Genomic DNA, 18347 nt, shown 5'->3' with positions numbered 1-18347 from the left:
TGACTTTAAGTCCTGACATATGGTAGGTAATCTACCATACTGTTGTTACTCAAAATCCTCTTGGGACAATTCTTGACCTTTGGTCTTGCATATACATTCTAGAACCGGCTTGTCAGTTTTCAGAAACATCTCTGTTGAAAATTGGTAGTGATTATATTGAAGGTATAGGTTAATTTAGAAAAAAAAAATTTTTATGTTGAGTCTTATCTATTTGAGTCTTCCATGGGTTCACAATGCTGGACCTTTGTTCTTCTTAGAGATTTAATCATTGTATTTTGAATCAATACAATAAAATACATTAGGACAGTAAAAAAAATTAACACATAGCAATTGTTAGACTTATTAACAAGTTGTATCATTTTATATCAACTTACAACAAGTTTGTATCTCCAGAAAAGGAAGAGTAGAAAATATAAATAAAATAAAAGTTTGTTTAGGAAGTATAATGGGCCAAACCTAATCCTTTATGTGCATATCATTGGTTCTAAGCTTTATTTAATCGCTGGACTTCTGAACTTATTCTCCAAATGATTTTCCCGCTAGTATTGTGTATCATAACATCATAATTGTGAAATATATTACCTGCATGATACCTTTCATATTTCAACAGTTTTCATAAGAGAACAGTGAATCCATAAGAACTAAACACATTTTAGCCATTGAACGAAAAACAGATATTTGTTTATATTGTTAGGTTTTCCAGCTGAAAATCAATTTAGTTGAAGTATTTTGAAGATAAATTGTGTCTTTATTATTGATAATAGAATCATATTTGTTTGGACAATGCTGTTTGGAGCTAAGATAGGAATATAGTGTTAAGCTCTGATTGTAGCTTCAAGAAGCTTCTTAATGAATCAGTAGGAACATAGACTAGGAGAGCAAAAAGTTAAAACCAATGATATATAATGTTTGCTTAAGGATTTAGCCAGAGCTATGTGGAAAATTACCTTCTCCCAGGCCAGTAGGTAGGCCTGTAAAGAAATTAGTTTATCTTATGCTATTCTTTGAGGAAATGTACCTGTGGCATAAATCCTAGTTCATGGATATTTCCAAATTCTCAGTTTCTAGTTGTCTCGGTGTAGGGGATATTGATTCGGCCAGTTAGCACCTCTTAAAGATGAACTGACAGGGTTTCGGGCAAGCAAATGTTGTTGGATTTATATTTGAGAATCAGTGATTGGAGTGGAGGTGAGGTTAGGAGCTTTTGGCATGGTGGTTTTGATTTTAGAAGTTCGCCTCTGGAATTCCCTGTCCTGAAGAACTATGGTAGAAGAGCTAATTCCAGTAGAGGACACACTCCTGTGTGACTTAAAGGATAATGTTCCGAGGCAAGAAAGTCTCTACTTCTGCTTATGCTTTTTTGGCATATGTTACAGATGGCATGGCAGTGATCAAAGCTGGAGACCAGGAAACACACCACACAGATGAGTGAGCTTCCTTATTCTTGTTCCGGGGGGATTACCAGGTACGGATTGGTCATTAGCATGAGATTTCTCAGAATTCCTGCAAGATAGTGTGTCAGGTACACATGGCACAAGATCATATTTCTTGTTGATACAAGGATTTTTCTAAAAAATATTTAGGAAACTATCTTCTGGAAAGAAAGAATATAAATTGTGGGTACCTGGACTGGTAGGTTGTAATATACTATTTTTAAGATACAGTGATATCATACTTACATATTAATGATTAGCTGTATTGCCAGGACAAAGAAAGATGTTCCTCTTCTTTATCCATTTATTTTGAAATTAATCAGAGGAAATTATGTTTGAGGCAGTATTTCCGATAGGGACATCAAGAAAATGAAATAATTGCCCTTTTTTTTTTTACACATTTTTTAGTATGTATAATACTCCATATCCTAATTTGATTGCTTTTATCAATAAGAGTGGTATAGCTTGAAATATATATGTATGTTCAAGTGATACTGATTAATGATTAACAGTTGTTTCTGTTTTTAAAGTTCTGGATTTTTCTAATCAGTATGCCATTATAGGCTACATTTTGGTGTGTATGAACTTGGAGTTGTTATTTTGGAAGCAAGGATGCTGAACTGTCTTTAATAGCTGTAAAAAAATCTTCAAACAGCCAGTGCTTCAAGGTCTTCATTATATAAAGAGAATGTTTTTAGAGTCAGACACATCAGGATTTAGATTGAGCTCTGGTACTTTTTGCCTGGATAAGTTGTTTAACTTTTAGTACTTTGATGTTCTCGTTTGGGAAATCGGGATAATAATAGTGGCTGCACAATTGTTATCAGGTTTACAAATAATGTGTCAGAAACATTTAATATGGTGTTTGATATAGTATTTCACAGAAGTAGTGAAAAGATGGTACTTACTTTGGAGATCTTTGATGATAAGAATGGTATGTGCTACTTCAGCTTGAATTCCGTCCCCTCTCTCTGAACATGCGTAGATAATTGACCATGGTCAGGTCTGAGCTCTGAACTGCAGGGATTTGGAATATTCCTAATGGAAAAAGCACAGATTTGAAGTCAGAAGACTCTGAATTAATGTCATCCTCATGATGTTAGGCAAGTTGTTTATGTCCTCTGAGTCTCCTTTTATCTCATCTGGATAGGTTGATGTTTCAGTTAGGAGGTTTCAAGACCTATCTCATGGGGTTAACTGTGAGTATGAAAGGAGCTGATGTATTTTTCATGCTTAGTTAACTATGAAGATATAGACTAAAGAAACTACTTTGTTAAGGATAGACGAAATTATTTTCATAGATGACAGTTAATCTCACAAAGTTCAGGCTTCCTGTAAGGGAGCATTGATCTGCTAGAGGTATTCTGCTATAATGGAATATCGTTTTAGGTATTTATTAGGCCTGAATAAATTTTTAAAAAATTTAAAACCTGAAGTGGTTAAGTCATGTCCCATGTAAATATATCACCTTCTAACCGTAAAACCGTACTTTTGGCTAGTCTTATAAAAAGGCTTCTAAGTTTTTCTTCTTATCAACAATTTGTTGATCTCATGTCTGATTAAAGTCTATGGACATACATACAATGAATATCTGCTTATGTAACTCTCATGGTCTGTAAGTCACTGAAAGCATATCTTGTTAGTGAATAGAATCGTGGTGTAGGTGTCAAATGACAGGTGTCTGGCACCCAGTGTGTGGACTGATCTTTCTCATCAACTCCTTTTTATGGCTGTTGACAAATCACAGAAACTCACTGGGTGTTCAGCATTAAGTGAAAGGGGCCCTCCACAAGACCCTTCTGTAATGCATACTTTTGAGACACTTTATCTGTTGAAGAGATGCAGAGAGATTGAACCTTGAGAAGAATCATACAGTCTAAGGTGTGGAAAGAGGAAGCAAAACAGTAGTATGTGTGCTATAATAAGTTATGTATGTTACATAAGAGGGAAATGTGAGCCCTAGAATTAAGAATGTGAGACTAATTACATAGAATGAAAGGAATGAAATCAGAATGGATAAATCATGACCCTTACATCTCAGGGCTCCTTCCTCACCTGTACATGTCCCTTCCAAGGCTCCAGGAAGTTAAAAAACATATGTGATGTTTGTGGCATTTGTCAGCTTTTTAACTTTTGTAATGATTTATTTTGTCCTTTTAATAAATATTCACATGTATCAATTTTGTATTCATAATTTTCTCTTTTTTCTTAAAATTGCATAAGCTTCAGGCCTTACAGTACTTGAATTCATCCCTGCATGAGATATTGTTTCTTATTGGGGGAGAACACTGAGGTGCTTACTGTGGAACTGTAAGAACCTATTGGTATGCAGCAGTAATATACTGACAAAGGAGATGGAGGTGATAAAAAGGGAGTTCAGAAAGAAGGTTTTAGGAAGGAGTAGAGGTGAGAATATCAGGAATATGGGAAATAATAAAGAATGCAAATGGGTCAAAACGTTTCTTCAGTAACTACTCTACAGGTATATCCTAGAATTCTATCATTCTATAATTCCACCTTGCTTTCAAGGTGGTTACAGCCTAGAAGGGCAGTGGATATAGGATGTTGACTGTGGAGGAAAAGTTTGGTCAGGGTCTGAATGAACAAAAATATAAAATAAACCTGAAGAACTAGGAGAAAGATGTATTTACGGAAAGAAAACCCATTATTTAATAACTTTTTTGACAATGTGTATTTTCTTCTAGTTTCAGTAAGAGAAATATAGAAATGCAGAATACATTGGTTGATTCTGCAGGCTTCTGTCAGAACCAGTACCATAACTAAGTGTGGGTTACAGATATGCCTCCTCCCCTCCCAGAGAATTCCAGGTAACTTTCAGGTAATGTCTAAGAACAGACTGTAAGCTCCTGAGGGCAAAGAACTCTCCAGGAACTGAAACAGATCTTTTTAGACTTTTATCTCTTTCATTGGTTAATTTTTTACATAGTTCATATTTTACTTATTTATAGTGATGGAGTACAGCCATGTTCCAGATATAGTGACGAGGCTGGAGCAGAAAGAATATTCTGTGGGAATGCAGATTTTCATATCAGACTACACGTTTTTCATATATATACTAAGTTACACTGAGAGTGGTGGAAGAAAATTAATTTGCTTTTTTTTCCTCTTAGGCTACTTTTGTTTTCTTTTACTCTCTAGTTTTTACTAGATCCCCGTCACCGTCAGTTATGGTGCTTGAGATTTCTACGGTCTAGCGCACGCGCGCGTGCGCGTGTGTGTGTGTGTGTGTGTTTGTAAATACATGGTCTATAGAGCAACCTCTCTTGGTCCTGTGGAATATGAATGAAGAAAACATGGACCATACATTTCAGTAGGTGAGACAGAAAGTAAAACCTACTTATAAGTATCACATAATAAGTGGCAATAAGTGCTAAGGAGAAAAAGATAACAAGGAGGGTGGATATGCCAAATAGGAAGGTAGGGTTGAAATTTTAGATGGGATGTCAGGGAAGGCCTCGCCAAGAAGGCAAAAAATGAGGAAAGCCCCCAAGGAGAGGAAGGAGTGAGCTTGGAGTTATTGGTATTATAGGCAGAGGAATGAAAAGGGCACAGGCCCAGAGCAAGAGCCTGCCTGGTGTGTGCCAGGAATAATAAGACCGCAGGGAGGCCAGCATGGCTGGCACTGAGTGAGGATGTGAGTGAGAGAGAAGAAAGCAGGAATTTCCAGCAGAGAAGTAACCAATGTAACAGAGTAACAGAAGTAACAGAGGTAGCATCTTCTAGGTCAGTGTAAGGACTTCAGCTTCTATTAATGTCAAATGAGAAGGCACTGGGCTGACACAAGCTGAATGACGTTTAAATAAAATCACTCTGACAGCTATAAGGAGAACAGTTAGAAGGAGTAAAGAATAGGAAGGAGAGCAGTTAGGATGCTGTAGAAATAATCCAGGCATGAAATGTGGCTGTTCAGACCAAGGTGGAAACAGGGGATGTGGAAATAAATGATATTATATCATATATCTATAAATACTAATACAACATGTGTATTAAATTTCAGCTCAGTGAAAATGACCTCAATATGTTCATTCATTTGTTCCTGTACACAGTATTCAAGTTTAGTAGGCCAAAATGTACTTCACCATTTTTTTAAAAAACTTAAATCTCTACATAATATAACAGACCTACAGAGCATTTAACATTCAAGTCTTAAATCTTATTTTAATTAATACAATAAATATACATTCTTTAATAGAAGTCATCCAACCTAAACAGAAATGAAGCCCTCAGAATGCTAATATTCTTGAACGTAGATGAGGAATCAGGAGTCCTGGCCTTTTGAACTACCACTCAGTATAATTTCTAAAACAGATTTCAGATCTGTAAACATAGTAATAGTTACATTTACCCTACCTATTTTACTGAAGTGCTGTAAAGATAAAATGAGAAAAAGTGGTCAAAATAACTTCGTAAAAAAACAACAACGAAGTCCCATGTTGGTACGATTAACATAAGTGAAATAGATCTAATTTTATTCATTTTAATCAAAAAGACTTCTTATAATTAGATGGTATACATCTGAAAGTTTTGTGTAATTCATCTAAAATATGTTACCATTATTTTTTGTGATTGTTAACCATGTTTGCTTCTGAATTAGAGGAGATCATTTCTCTACGTGAATTTTAAAGAGCTGGAGGGAAAATAGCTGAGTTTTTTCTCTATTATTTGACAGATATTGCTGTTAAGGTGTCTTCTTAAACAACTCTGGTTTATTAATGGAAAACTCAATAATTGTAATATGTTGTATATACTATATTATATATATAGATTGAAATTACATTCTGTTTACTGTGAGAACTTTTTGAATAGAATTCTACCATAAAATAACATTTGTTATGTGTTGAACATCCATCCAACCAAAGTGAATTATTTGCTAGTTCTTCTTCATGATGTTAATAGAATACTGGCACTTCTTATGAAGTAACTTAACACATAATTCATTTTATTTTTGTAAAGTTTCTCTTAGGGTGATAAAATGGTTATTGGTTTTTTATTGTTTGAAATGACTTCTCTGTTTTATTTCTATCCTTTAACTCTTCAAATGATGAAATAATTTATGTATTTAAAGTTCACTCTTTTAGTTTTGATTATACCATTCATAATAATTATATAGTGTCTTTGGCTCAAAATAAGCAAAATATAAAAACAACATTTTTATGCACAGAAATTGACCATGTTGTAATATTTCTAGTGATGAGTACTTAGGTTATGATTTTTTAAAAAAACTCTCCTTCTTTGTAAAAAAAAAAATGTATTTTCTTATACTCTAGAATAGTATATTGGAATTTTTTGCTCTTAAATTTTGATTGGGAGATTTCTTTTTATAACTTTACTTTTCAAAACATAGTTTCCTTTTTGTCCAATTTTGCACATGATTTAAAGTTACAACTCAGAAGTCAAAGCAAAGCTCTGCGCATTTTGTCTGTCAAATAATGTTATGAAGTGGAATTTGTATCTTCTATATGCTCAGTGGAGAGGATGATGACGACAATGATGATTTTGCCACTGGTTCAAACGTTTCCTGTATTTATTAAGAAACACTTTTCCTGGTATAAATTGATGATATTTTATGTTAAAATCCATTGTCTGAGTAGTGGGATACATTTAAATAACTTTATAAAGGGAATAGTACAGAACACATGAGTATCAAAAAAGGTTAAGAACATAATTAAAGTTAAAATCCTTGCTGGTTCACTAGGGATACTGCAAGTAGAGGAGGCACCAGTTAAGACAAGCATTTCTCATGCACAATTGTGTCATTTTCCCTAGCTTCCTATGTCCATTTAACCCAACTCTGTATCTCTATATATAATCATAAGTGCATTTTGGATTAATCTGTTACTGTTAGCTGGTCGTGATATCCTTTAGATTTGATGACATTAATCTGTTCATGCCATTTAATTAGAAAGTCAATAGACAACATCCATTCTGAGTATTTTAACAAAATAAATAGGGAAATTAAACTGAGAAAAGTTTATAAATTTATGAACTGCACCCTATTTTAAACGAGATGATAGCATCACAAACCTATCATTGGATATCTCCACATGTTATATTATTTTCGGGGGGGGGTCAATAAAATTTTACTAATCTATGCATAACCCCTTTCCTGCCTTATTCAGCCACATTCTGTTGTAGCCTGTTTCAAGTAACATATCTAATTCTAAACACCATAAACTGTAGCCATAGAGTGGCTTTGGTATCTGTACCAATCCTTCCAGGAAATGTTGAACTGGAATAATAGATTATTTTAGTGGTCAGAGTGATTAGAAACAGAATCCTATCACGATAATCTTCTTCAAATTGGACCCACAAATCATGGATATATTCCCCTATTTACCTTAACTCTGTTTAAAAAGCATGAATTTGCAACACCTATACTGGAGTGTAAGAAACGTACGACTTTTTCTGTAAATCAAATGTAGTCAGTTCCAATCTTCCCTTCATCTACTGGTGAGAAGTTGAAACACTTCAATTTTTTGACGTTGCCTGCCCCACGAGCACTGGGGAAATTCCCAGTGAGGCTCTTACACATTCTAGAACACTGGGGGTTGGGCCTCTGTACCTTGACCCACACCGCATTGAGAGCAGTGTCCAAGCCTGCATGCTTCCTTGGCAGTGGGTGGCTCCTTTAAAACTGTGACCAAATTTTCACGAGAGTAATTCTGCTTAGGTTGAGCCACCAAATCTAAGGTCAAGTTTTCTAATGGCACCGTACAGAAATTTTTCTTTTAGGTAATGCCATCTTCCCTGGATAATATAAGCAAGCAGGATACTGCTCTCTACTGCCCTTGCAACCTCCAGCCACCATTGCTGGGGGAGATCTTCTCCCTAGAACTCTCTACCTCCCCTTCCTTTCATTCACCCTACATTCTTCTTTTTTCTTTTTAAAATTCTGTTTAGTACTTTTAACATTGAAACTTAAAAACCTCTTCATAGGTTTTTAAGTGTACGATACAGTATTGTTAATTAAAAGCACAATGTTATTTATCAGATATCTAAAGCTTATTTGTCCTGTATAACTGAACTTTTATACAAGTTAATAAGAAATTCCCCATTTCCCCCTCCCCCAGGCCCTGGCAACCACCATTCTATTCTTTGCTTCTATGAGTTTGACTATTTTAGATACCTCATATAGATGGAATCAAGCAGTATTTGTCCTCCTGTGACTGGTTTATTCCACTTAGCATAATATTTTCAAGGTTCATTCATGCCTCATATTACAGGATTTCCTGAATGCTGAACAATAAAGGCTGAATAATATTCCTTAATATTTATAAACCATATTTTCTTTATCCATTTATCTGTTAATGTATATTTAGGTTATTTCCACATTTTGGCTCTTGTGTATAGCACTGCAGAGAACATAGGAGCGCTGATATCTCTTTAAGATCCTGATTTCAGTTCTTTTGGATAAATACCCAGAAGTGGGATTGCTAGATCATGTGGTAATTCTACTTTTAATTTTTAGGAAGCTTCATACTGTTTTCCATAGTGGCTGCTTCATTTTGCATTGCAACCACCAGAGTACACTAGTTCCAATTTCTTCACTTCCTTACCAATACTTTCATTGTCTTTTGTGGGGTTTTGTTTGTTTGTTTGTTTGGGGTTTTTTTAAATAATAACCATCCTAACAGGTGTGAGATGATGTCTCATTGTGCTTTTGATTTGCATTTCCCTGATGATTAGTGATATTGAACAATCCTTCCTACATTATTTTCCCTTCCAGCAGGCCTCAGCCTAATTTCCCATCGTTGTGCCTGTAGAAATGTGAAATTGGTTTCCCTTCTGGGAGTGAAGTGGAAAAAAGAGATGAGAAAACCAATCAGCTTCCCTAATGGTCACTGTTTACCCACCATAAAATGATATATCCCACAACAACTTTCTGTTTGTTCAATAAGATCTTCAGTTTTTGCATGCCCAAATCTTCAAATAATATTGTCATATAGATAATGAAATAATTTCTAAATTATCTTTCTTTATTGTGGTTAAATATGTCAGTATAGATAATATATGTGTTCTTTGTGCTAGGTTTTACACATTTGAACATTGTTTATAGTCAGGTGGGCTACTATGTAGTTTTGGTTAGCATAATTTGAATGAGTTTTCCTCTTTACTGACAGTAGCATTGGCCTGAGAGTTAAATGGAGTTCATATTTCTGCATTACCATCAGCTAACTGTGTGATGTTAGAAAAGTCATGTCACTTCATGTTTCACTTCTCTAATATATTGTACAAAAGACTAAAACTAGCACCTCTATACAGATCTTGCTTACTTTATAATGAGTCTATGAATTAGTTGACATGCCTTTGCAAGACATTTCATTCATGTAATCCTCCTTCAATGACCCTTTTATTATTGACCATTGATACTGCAAAATATGTGATCATCTGTTTTCTTTACAATTTTTTTAATGAATGGAGGCATATCTGTTTTACATCTGGAAGTGTGGAAGTTATTAATTCTAAATATTTTCAGTAGACTCAGACCTAGAAAAAAAAACTGTGGGTAAGCTCAGACAGTTCAACAGTAGTCTTTGATATTTCCTAGATAATTTTTTATATTCAAAATGTGATAACTTTGGAATATGTAAATTAATTTCATTTGAGAATTTATATATGCAAGCCATACCTTGCTGATTTTTAAAGTGTTTCAGGCGTACAGTATTGAACATCTTATCATAATTGAGGACATCCCCTTTAATCTGTAAATAATCAAGACACTACTCAAATACTATTTTTTTTTAACTTTACCTCCCTCCATTCTTTTTTCCTTTCCTTTTTTCCACCTTTCTTTCTTTTATATTAATGTATAAATAGGCTAAAATTGTAAAATATTTTAAAATGTAGTTTTGAAAAATAATAAAATCCATCTACCTATGCATTTCTCTTATACTAACATTGCCTAACTTGAAAATGAATGAGTAATTAGTATAACTGTTGGGGACAATGTATTGGACTCCTGAAAATCACTTGCAGGGTTTGTTTGCTATTTAGAAAGCCAGGGCAGATAACCAGTTCAGCTGAGTTTTTCCTACTGCTGCTAGTTTATAGAGGGTTATTGAGAGCAGATGTCCAAATTTAGAAAATTAATCTAGAGTCATAGTTAATAATATCAGTGGAAAAAAGGATAAAAAATGAATTATAAATAATTTATTATATGCATATTTTTAAATTGTTTTGTGGGGTTTTTTATCCCAGCTGCATCCAATTCTCATTTCACAGCACACCAGCCCTGTTGGTTCCCATAAGGTCCCCTCCTCTGTGTGTGTGGTGGGGGGGGGCTGTTTGCTTGTTTGTTTATTCATTCATTTATTAACTCGTTTCTTTCTTTTTATCTCACCTTCTTTTCCTATCTGTTCTTCCCTCCATGAAAAACCATGATAATTTATGTAATGGTCTGTTGTTTATTTGTATGATATATAATGTTAGTATGTATGAATATCATTTTAATGAACATAAATGTCATTGCCCTATAGATCAGATCCTGTTTCTCACTTGTTTTTACTTGGCAGACGATTTTAAGATGGACCTGCCCTTTGGTGTTAACACCTGGTGTGGTCTCTTTCCTAAAACTGCAAAGTGTTTCCATCATGAGTATTTAATAAGCTCTCATTGTCCATTTTTCCTGATACTGCCACCTCCCCACAAATAGAAAGCCAAGAAGATTTCTGGGTCCTAGGGTGTACATATGCTTAATTTAATGACGTTCTGCCACATTGCACTCCAGAGTGGTTGCATTTGTCTGCATTCCCATTAAAATAATTACATGTTTATAAATTGTAAATGAGCAGTTGTTTTTTTCATCCTAACAGTCATGGTATTCTCACATCATAGAGTGGGGATAAAGCTAAAAAACCTCCAGGCAATTATAATCTCTCTTGAAGTCAAGGTCCCCTAAATCCCATATCCTGGTCAACACGCTGTATTTTCTGGCTTTCAAACTTTCCTCAATATGATGAGCGTTAAGTAATACATCATTATTGCTTTGATTTGAACTTTCTAATCTCTAATGAGTCTGGGCTTTTCTTCATATACTTAAAACACTTTTGAATTTCCTTCTCTGTGAAGCTTCATTTTACTAATTGCCAAGATACTTCTGCTTTTTCTAGTAGAGTATCATTTTTATTAACTTTTATAACAGCATAAAATAGTAGATACAAAGGTGGGGATCATCACAAAGGTGATGAATTGTGTAGTGCCTGCCACATAAATATTTGTGGAATAAATAAAAGTCATGAGCTTCTGTGTGATATATGTTTGGATATACATTAACTTATAAGATTTTGACTGTTAATGCAATAATTTTAATACAGAAGATGTTTTTGCAGTAATGGTAAATATTATAGACAGAGAAATAACATACATGAAATTCTGAATTGTAAAGATAAGAATAGCTTTTGCCAATTTGAGAAACATATGAAATTCAGTAATCCCAGAAGTTATAAAAACAGATATTTGAGAATGTTTTATAGTGATTGATGTTTTTAGAATTCAAAAATTACCTGATTATTGTCTTTTTTCAGTTTTTAATAACCTATTAGGTATAAGACTTTGAGCAGCTAATTCTATCATGACTGTTGCACATTCAAAAAAATTCATATTATCTCAGTTTTCCTATTAAAAGTTATTAGAATAGGCACTTTCTAGGGATATAATTGAAGTATCATCTATGCAATCTCAAACTTGAACAACTGGTTAACATACATGTTGATATAATTTCAAGATAAAGAAAATGTGTTTGCTCATAATGCTAAATAATAGATAAAACCATTCATGTGTTCACTGTGTTCTGGGAATTATTTCTAAACCAAAATCAGAGTAAAAAGTTTCCTTAAAATTGAATATGCTTACATTCAAATCATTGAAATGATAAAATACTACCTTGGTTTCTGTGTAGTATGATCAAACAATTTCTGCATGCATTTTAAAATAGTTTATAGGATTTTACAATTAAAGTATTTTCAAAGATATCATATTTGAAGACACATACTTAACAGTACTTAATTCTCACAATGACTAAAGCCATATTATGAATTTAAAAGTAGTTTGTATATTCACTTGGTTATTTTACTGTGGTTCTTGTAGGATTTGTAGGAAGTTGGAGAGGCAGAGGAAAGGGAACTGTGTTCAAGTCACATTCCCTATAGATCGCATACTCACCATTGAAACCAAAAATAAAAGGATAAAAGAACTGGCAAAATCTTTTGAACTGCAGTACTGCCCCAGTGCTAGTGGGAAACTCAATAAGGGGAAAAGAAGTTCAGCTGGTATATCTTAGGACAGAGCAAATCATGTAGTTCATGATCTGAGGTATATATCTAGGTTAAGATCCTAGTTATCTGTATTTTTCATCAGTTTTATTAATGTGTCTAAATAGTTTTCCTGTTTACAACTAGAAGCATTTATTCATTTCACTGGATAAATATGTTTTATAAATTTGCCCCTTTAAGATGTGAAAAATGAACAGGTAAATTCAACAGAAGAAGCATGAAGATTATGCAGCTATTCCCTTTCATAGAATTTGCTCCTGCAGAAAAGTGACAATGCAATTTCTGAATTATAGCACTATTAATTTGTTTCAATTCAGAATCATCTGTTCATAAATGTACTCTTTCTGGTGACTAAGAAAAAGTGTGTTTTTCAGTGTGCTTTTCCTCTTTCAGCTCTAAATTTTTCTTTAGTGGTATTATCACTGTCTTTTATGTAATTTTCTCATTTTGTGTGTACAACAGCCTGGGATTGTTGAAATAAACCTAAGGCCCATCTGAAGATAAAGTTTTCTTGGAGTAAGTTATAGAAAAGTCATTCTTGTTTGTGTTATTGTGGGCATTTTTATGGACTTCTTTTGCCATTTCCCAATAGTAAAAGAACTTCCCTTACTTGTTTGCAACTGGTAATATGCTTTCCAATGTATATCAAAATCATTAAAACTTCTAAAGACCCAGTCATGCCATGTTGAGAATTTCCCATGGAAGCCAATAGTGAGTAATAGGGGATTTCACATTGGCATCTGTGAAGCTCATTGAAAACCTAATTGTTCAACAAGTATTTCTTTTTATTTAAATTATAACCTAGTCATGGCATACAGGTATTTTTTTCTCAGGTAAAGCTGGTAGCATTCACAAATATCTGGGCACTATAACTCTGGATGGTTTCATCGAATTTATATCTAGCCCACATAGCTACATATTAGGACCATGTGATTTGTGCCAAATACGTTCCCAAAATTATTTGACAGCTCATATAAAATGGACAAAAATACTAAATGTAAAATATTGAAATATTAATTATGTTACTACTTTTTTGTATGAAAATTACCTTTCTAGGAAGAGAGGAAACATGAAATGCTCTGTAACCAGTCCAGCAACATAATTTATGGGACCCAGTGCAAAATAAAAATATAGGACTCTTTGTTCAAACAGTGTTAAGAATTTCAAGATGGCAGTAGCAAAGCATTAAACCAAGCATGGGGCCCTTCTGAGCACAGGGCATACTATTGCACAGGCCACACACACACCCATGACGCTGCCCTCTGTATAACATTTCTGCTGCTTCTACTCAGGACTGTCTTGCATGCAGCGAAGAAAAACACACACCATGGGAATCTTTTTTATTTGAGCAAAGTTGAAGCTGTAACAATTTCTTAAAGGGAGCTTCGCAACAAAATCCTAATGACTTTTTTCTACCACTCCTATTCTGCAATAGAATGGAAGTTTACACTCTTCTAGTTGCTCGTTGCCCGTGGAAAAATTATATTGGTGGTTGCAATTATTTTTTTCCCCACACAAAATTGGTTTAAGCAATATACAGTCAAGAATGTTTTCTTTAAAGCAGTGTGAACAAAATGCATGTGTTTGATACTATTTAATAGATTTTCAAGAGCAATGTTTTGCATGTTCTGTTTGACATATTTTATATGTTCAGGTAAGTTGATGAAATCAAACTTCATATGATTTTGATATTAATGTTCCAGAGAACTTTGAACTGATGTTCTCTGAAATGGTGTGCTGAGTTGGTTTTTAAATGCAAAGCAATGTCTTCTGTGCCTTGTGGACCCAGATGAGACAGCACACCTTTTTTATTTTATACTTGAATTTGTCTTTGTAGGCATGCAAGTATTGGAATGGAATGGAATTCCTTTAACTTCCAAAACATATGAAGAAGTGCAGAGTATCATTAGTCAGCAAAGTGGGGAAGCAGAAATATGTGTAAGACTGTGAGTTTTTCCCCATCTTTTTGTTTCCATTTTTTGGCTATTCATGTCTCTTTTAATTTAAAATTGTTAAGGTGGAACCTTTGCCAGTCAGCAAGATTTCCTGTAATTAGAACATGAAGTGAATACAAGTTTTATAGATTTCTTGTGTTCAGAATCAAAGTCTAAAGCATAGAAAGAATCCAGCTAATTTTGTTTCTTATTATGTCCCCTTTCATGCTTTTATTGAAACATGCGTCATTTAAATGAAAGCCTAAACCCATTTAGATTTCATTGATGTGTACAGTATTTCAAAATGAACTTATATTTAATCCATAAAGATTTCACCTTAAATAATCATTTTTATCAGCTGACTTTTAACAGCATTGCAAATATAGATTTGGTTAGAAGGGTGAGCATGCTTTGAAATTGCTTTATATCATTAACCACTTCTCATTTACCTACTGAAAAAATATATTCAGCATAGTTGGGAAAAAAGGCCTTTTGTCTCAGACTTCCTCAGTTGCTTTCTTAATTTTTTTTTTTTGTTTTAATTTTTAGGGACCTCAGTATGCTATCAGATTCTGAAAATCCCCAGCACCTAGAACTTCATGAACCACCAAAAGCTGGTAAGTGAAAGCAGTCTGCTTCCAACTGTGGGTAAAGATGTAGATTTAAATGGAGGAGTAATTGTAGAGGCAGATGTAGCTGTAGATGAAGACATAGACATATACATAGATATAGGCAAAAATAAATTTATAGACAGATGTTTATATATTTATGTAATCATAAAGAAAATCAAAAGCGTTGTAACTACACTTTTAGTGTTCCAGGAAAACACATATTTACATGTTAGACCCATTAAAGAAATTCATATGAAATTCTTACTGTGAGAGTTTATATTTTTAATTCTTTAAAATTAAATTCATTGTATGAAAGTAATCCATGGAGCCATTTGTTTGGGGTCCTATATAATTTTTAGATGATACTGGTTCTTTTTTAGCAGTTTGTTTTGGAACACTTACTCCTAAACCTTTTGATTGCCTTTTATGATAAATAAAATTCAACATATAATTTCATAACTACATGATGAAGTAGATTTATCTCTTAGATAACAAATACAGTGTATACATTTAAGTCACTTATAAGACTAAAAGTATCACTATAGCTTTGTTCAACAAGTATTTATTGGGCACTTCCTATGTTGTAGTCAGCATTTCTAAGAGGCTGGGTCACTGCGCTGAACAGAACAGGCCAAGGCCTATAGAAATTTTCATACATCTGTTAATGTAAATATGTTCTTTGAAATTTCTCGCTTAGAGAAATAGATATATAAGATTTCAAGAAGGAAAAACAGCCAGTCATACAAATTAAATGCCAGTGGGTAAAACAATATTTTATCATGCATAGAATTCTCTATATAAAACATTTAAAAACATTTTTCTGAAGATATAATAGGAACCTCCATTTTCCTCTGTAATTTAGTATTACTTTTCTCTGAACCTTCCAGACTTCTTTAAAAATAGATTCATAAAGGTACAATTGCATGTATTTTTTTTATTTAGCTTGTTTTATAAGTAACTATAAAACTTTTATAAGTTCTAGATGACTTTGTTATCTAGAACTCAGATAAGTTCCATGGTATTAAGTACCTATGAAACTGAGACTGTGTGAAGCCATTTCATTTTGTTGCAGTGGATAAAGCAAAATCCCCAGGGGTTGATCCTAAGCAGTTGGCTGCAGAGCTCCAGAAGGTCTCGCTACAGCAGTCACCACTGGTTCTGTCGTCCGTCGTTGAAAAAGGATCTCACGTTCATTCAGGTCCTACTTCAGCAGGATCCAGTTCTGTTCCCAGCCCTGGGCAACCAGGGTCACCCTCAGTGAGCAAAAAGAAACACAGCAGCAGCAAGGTGAGAAGTGTCCAATGCAACCTCCGAGTTACTTATTTTCTAGCTCCTTATTCAGACTAGGAGATAGGAAATACAATATTATTTCCTAAGGTGTTTTTCATGTGATTTCTCCTTTCCTAATGATCTACTGAAACAAACAAAAAATGTTTCCATTTCTGAGTTTATAACTGATCAGGATGTATCAAAATGATGTATTTCTACATCTCTTAAAATATTGTAGCAGTTATTATTATGGGGAACTTGAAAAATGTCTCTAATGCTTCATGTTCTTTTTCTTTGTTGTTGTTACACAAATCTGAGCCTCTGTATATCAAATATATCTTTGTATCTTTTTGGAAACACAAGATATACATTACAATAGATTTTGTAACTTAAGTAGAAGGTAAAACGGACAAAGAAATGATGATAATTTAGGACAACAAGAAAGAAGGAAAGCCAGTAATATAGTATTGCCATTTTGAAATTTATCCCGAATTCCGTAGTAATAAGTTTTCTCTTGATGCAGCTCTTCATTTAGAACAAATGTTTCTAACATTATTATTTTGGAGTTACTGGGGAATTAAAAGAAAACATGAATTAATTTTTTAACTTTATAAAATCAGATGATAATATAGACAATTTGTGATTTTCCCCCATAGATTTGATTATTAATAGAGAAACTCTTCATGGTTGATAAATACATTTAAAAAGGTTTTTTGTTTGTTTGTTTAACCACAAATAAGATTTTTTCTTTATGTGGTGAGATATATAGGAAGGACAGGCTGTGGTTGGATAAGTTGACTAGACTTCAGAAAATAAAGTTTTTTCTACTAAGTGTAAAAACACAGCAGATGTCACTAAAAAACCCTTTTATTCAGAAGCAAAAAAGAATGGTAGGATGATCTTAATCATTGCATCATAAAATGACTTGTTTCAAACTAAATATAGTAAGGTTTTGTGAGGAATAAGTTCAAGGATAGACTCAATTTCAAAATAAATTTTAACACAACTATATTTTACCACATGTGTTAATTTTGAAGAATTACCTCGTGGAGGCACCCTGTCTCTGGAGTTACACACTGATACCATTTCTGATTCCTTTCTCAGTATCTCCACACAGTAGAACTAAAGACATGACAGACTTGGCTAGCAAAGTTTTCACACCAAGCACATTGTAGTTCTATAAGTCTGTCATCCAGATATTTTTTATTTCAGCATTTGACATCACCATCCTCCCAGAAGATTAAGTACAAATGTAAAGGCACCATTGCCTCTTCTTTTATCTTCATTCACTGAATCTTAATCCTGTGAATTTTACTTTTTTAATAAGTCTTTAATAATTTTTTATGTTCTCTGAACTTGCCAACTTCTTTAGCTAAGCATTATTTTTTTTGGCCAACAGTATTGCACTCACTACTGGTCACTCCACTCACCAGTCTCTTTTCCTTCCTCTTAAACTACCCTACAACTATCTGATCTGTGACACCATGTTCTGATTGGATCACTATCCTGTCGAAAATGAAGCCCTGCTCCCTGGAATGTCAGCTTCCCTACCTCTGTCTAAGACCCTGTCCTGCTCATTCTAAGAGAGCCTGGTCAATGGTTTTCCTTAGAAGATTATCACCATAAGCTTAATGTTGTCAGATCTTTACGATAGCCTTGCTAATAAGTAGTCTATTTATTAGGGTTTTAAACTCATTCCTACTTTCCACAGACATTTTTGGATGCCACCTCAGTGTCACGGGTCGTAATTGGTACCCAAGATACAAAGAGGGATAAAATCCTTCCCTGTATACTACGTAGATGAGTGGT

The 18347-nt window shown here is 33.8% G+C and overlaps 1 protein-coding gene across 1 annotated transcript in view; it reads left to right on the top strand.

Annotated features, from left to right (window-relative positions):
* PCLO (piccolo presynaptic cytomatrix protein) overlaps nt 1-18347 on the top strand; it is a 364389-nt gene that overhangs the window by 262373 nt on the left and 83669 nt on the right. Inside the window, 3 exon segments of the mRNA XM_029232881.1 lie at nt 14562-14670; nt 15208-15275; nt 16342-16556. Coding sequence (XP_029088714.1) covers nt 14562-14670; nt 15208-15275; nt 16342-16556 — 392 coding nt within the window.

Source organism: Monodon monoceros, unplaced genomic scaffold, assembly GCF_005190385.1.
Source record: "Monodon monoceros isolate NGI ecotype Baffin Bay Population unplaced genomic scaffold, NGI_Narwhal_1 Super_Scaffold_2, whole genome shotgun sequence".
NCBI lineage: Eukaryota > Metazoa > Chordata > Mammalia > Artiodactyla > Monodontidae > Monodon > Monodon monoceros.
The sequence above is the reverse complement of the archived record's forward strand: the minus strand, read 5'-3'. Positions and strand labels throughout refer to the sequence as shown.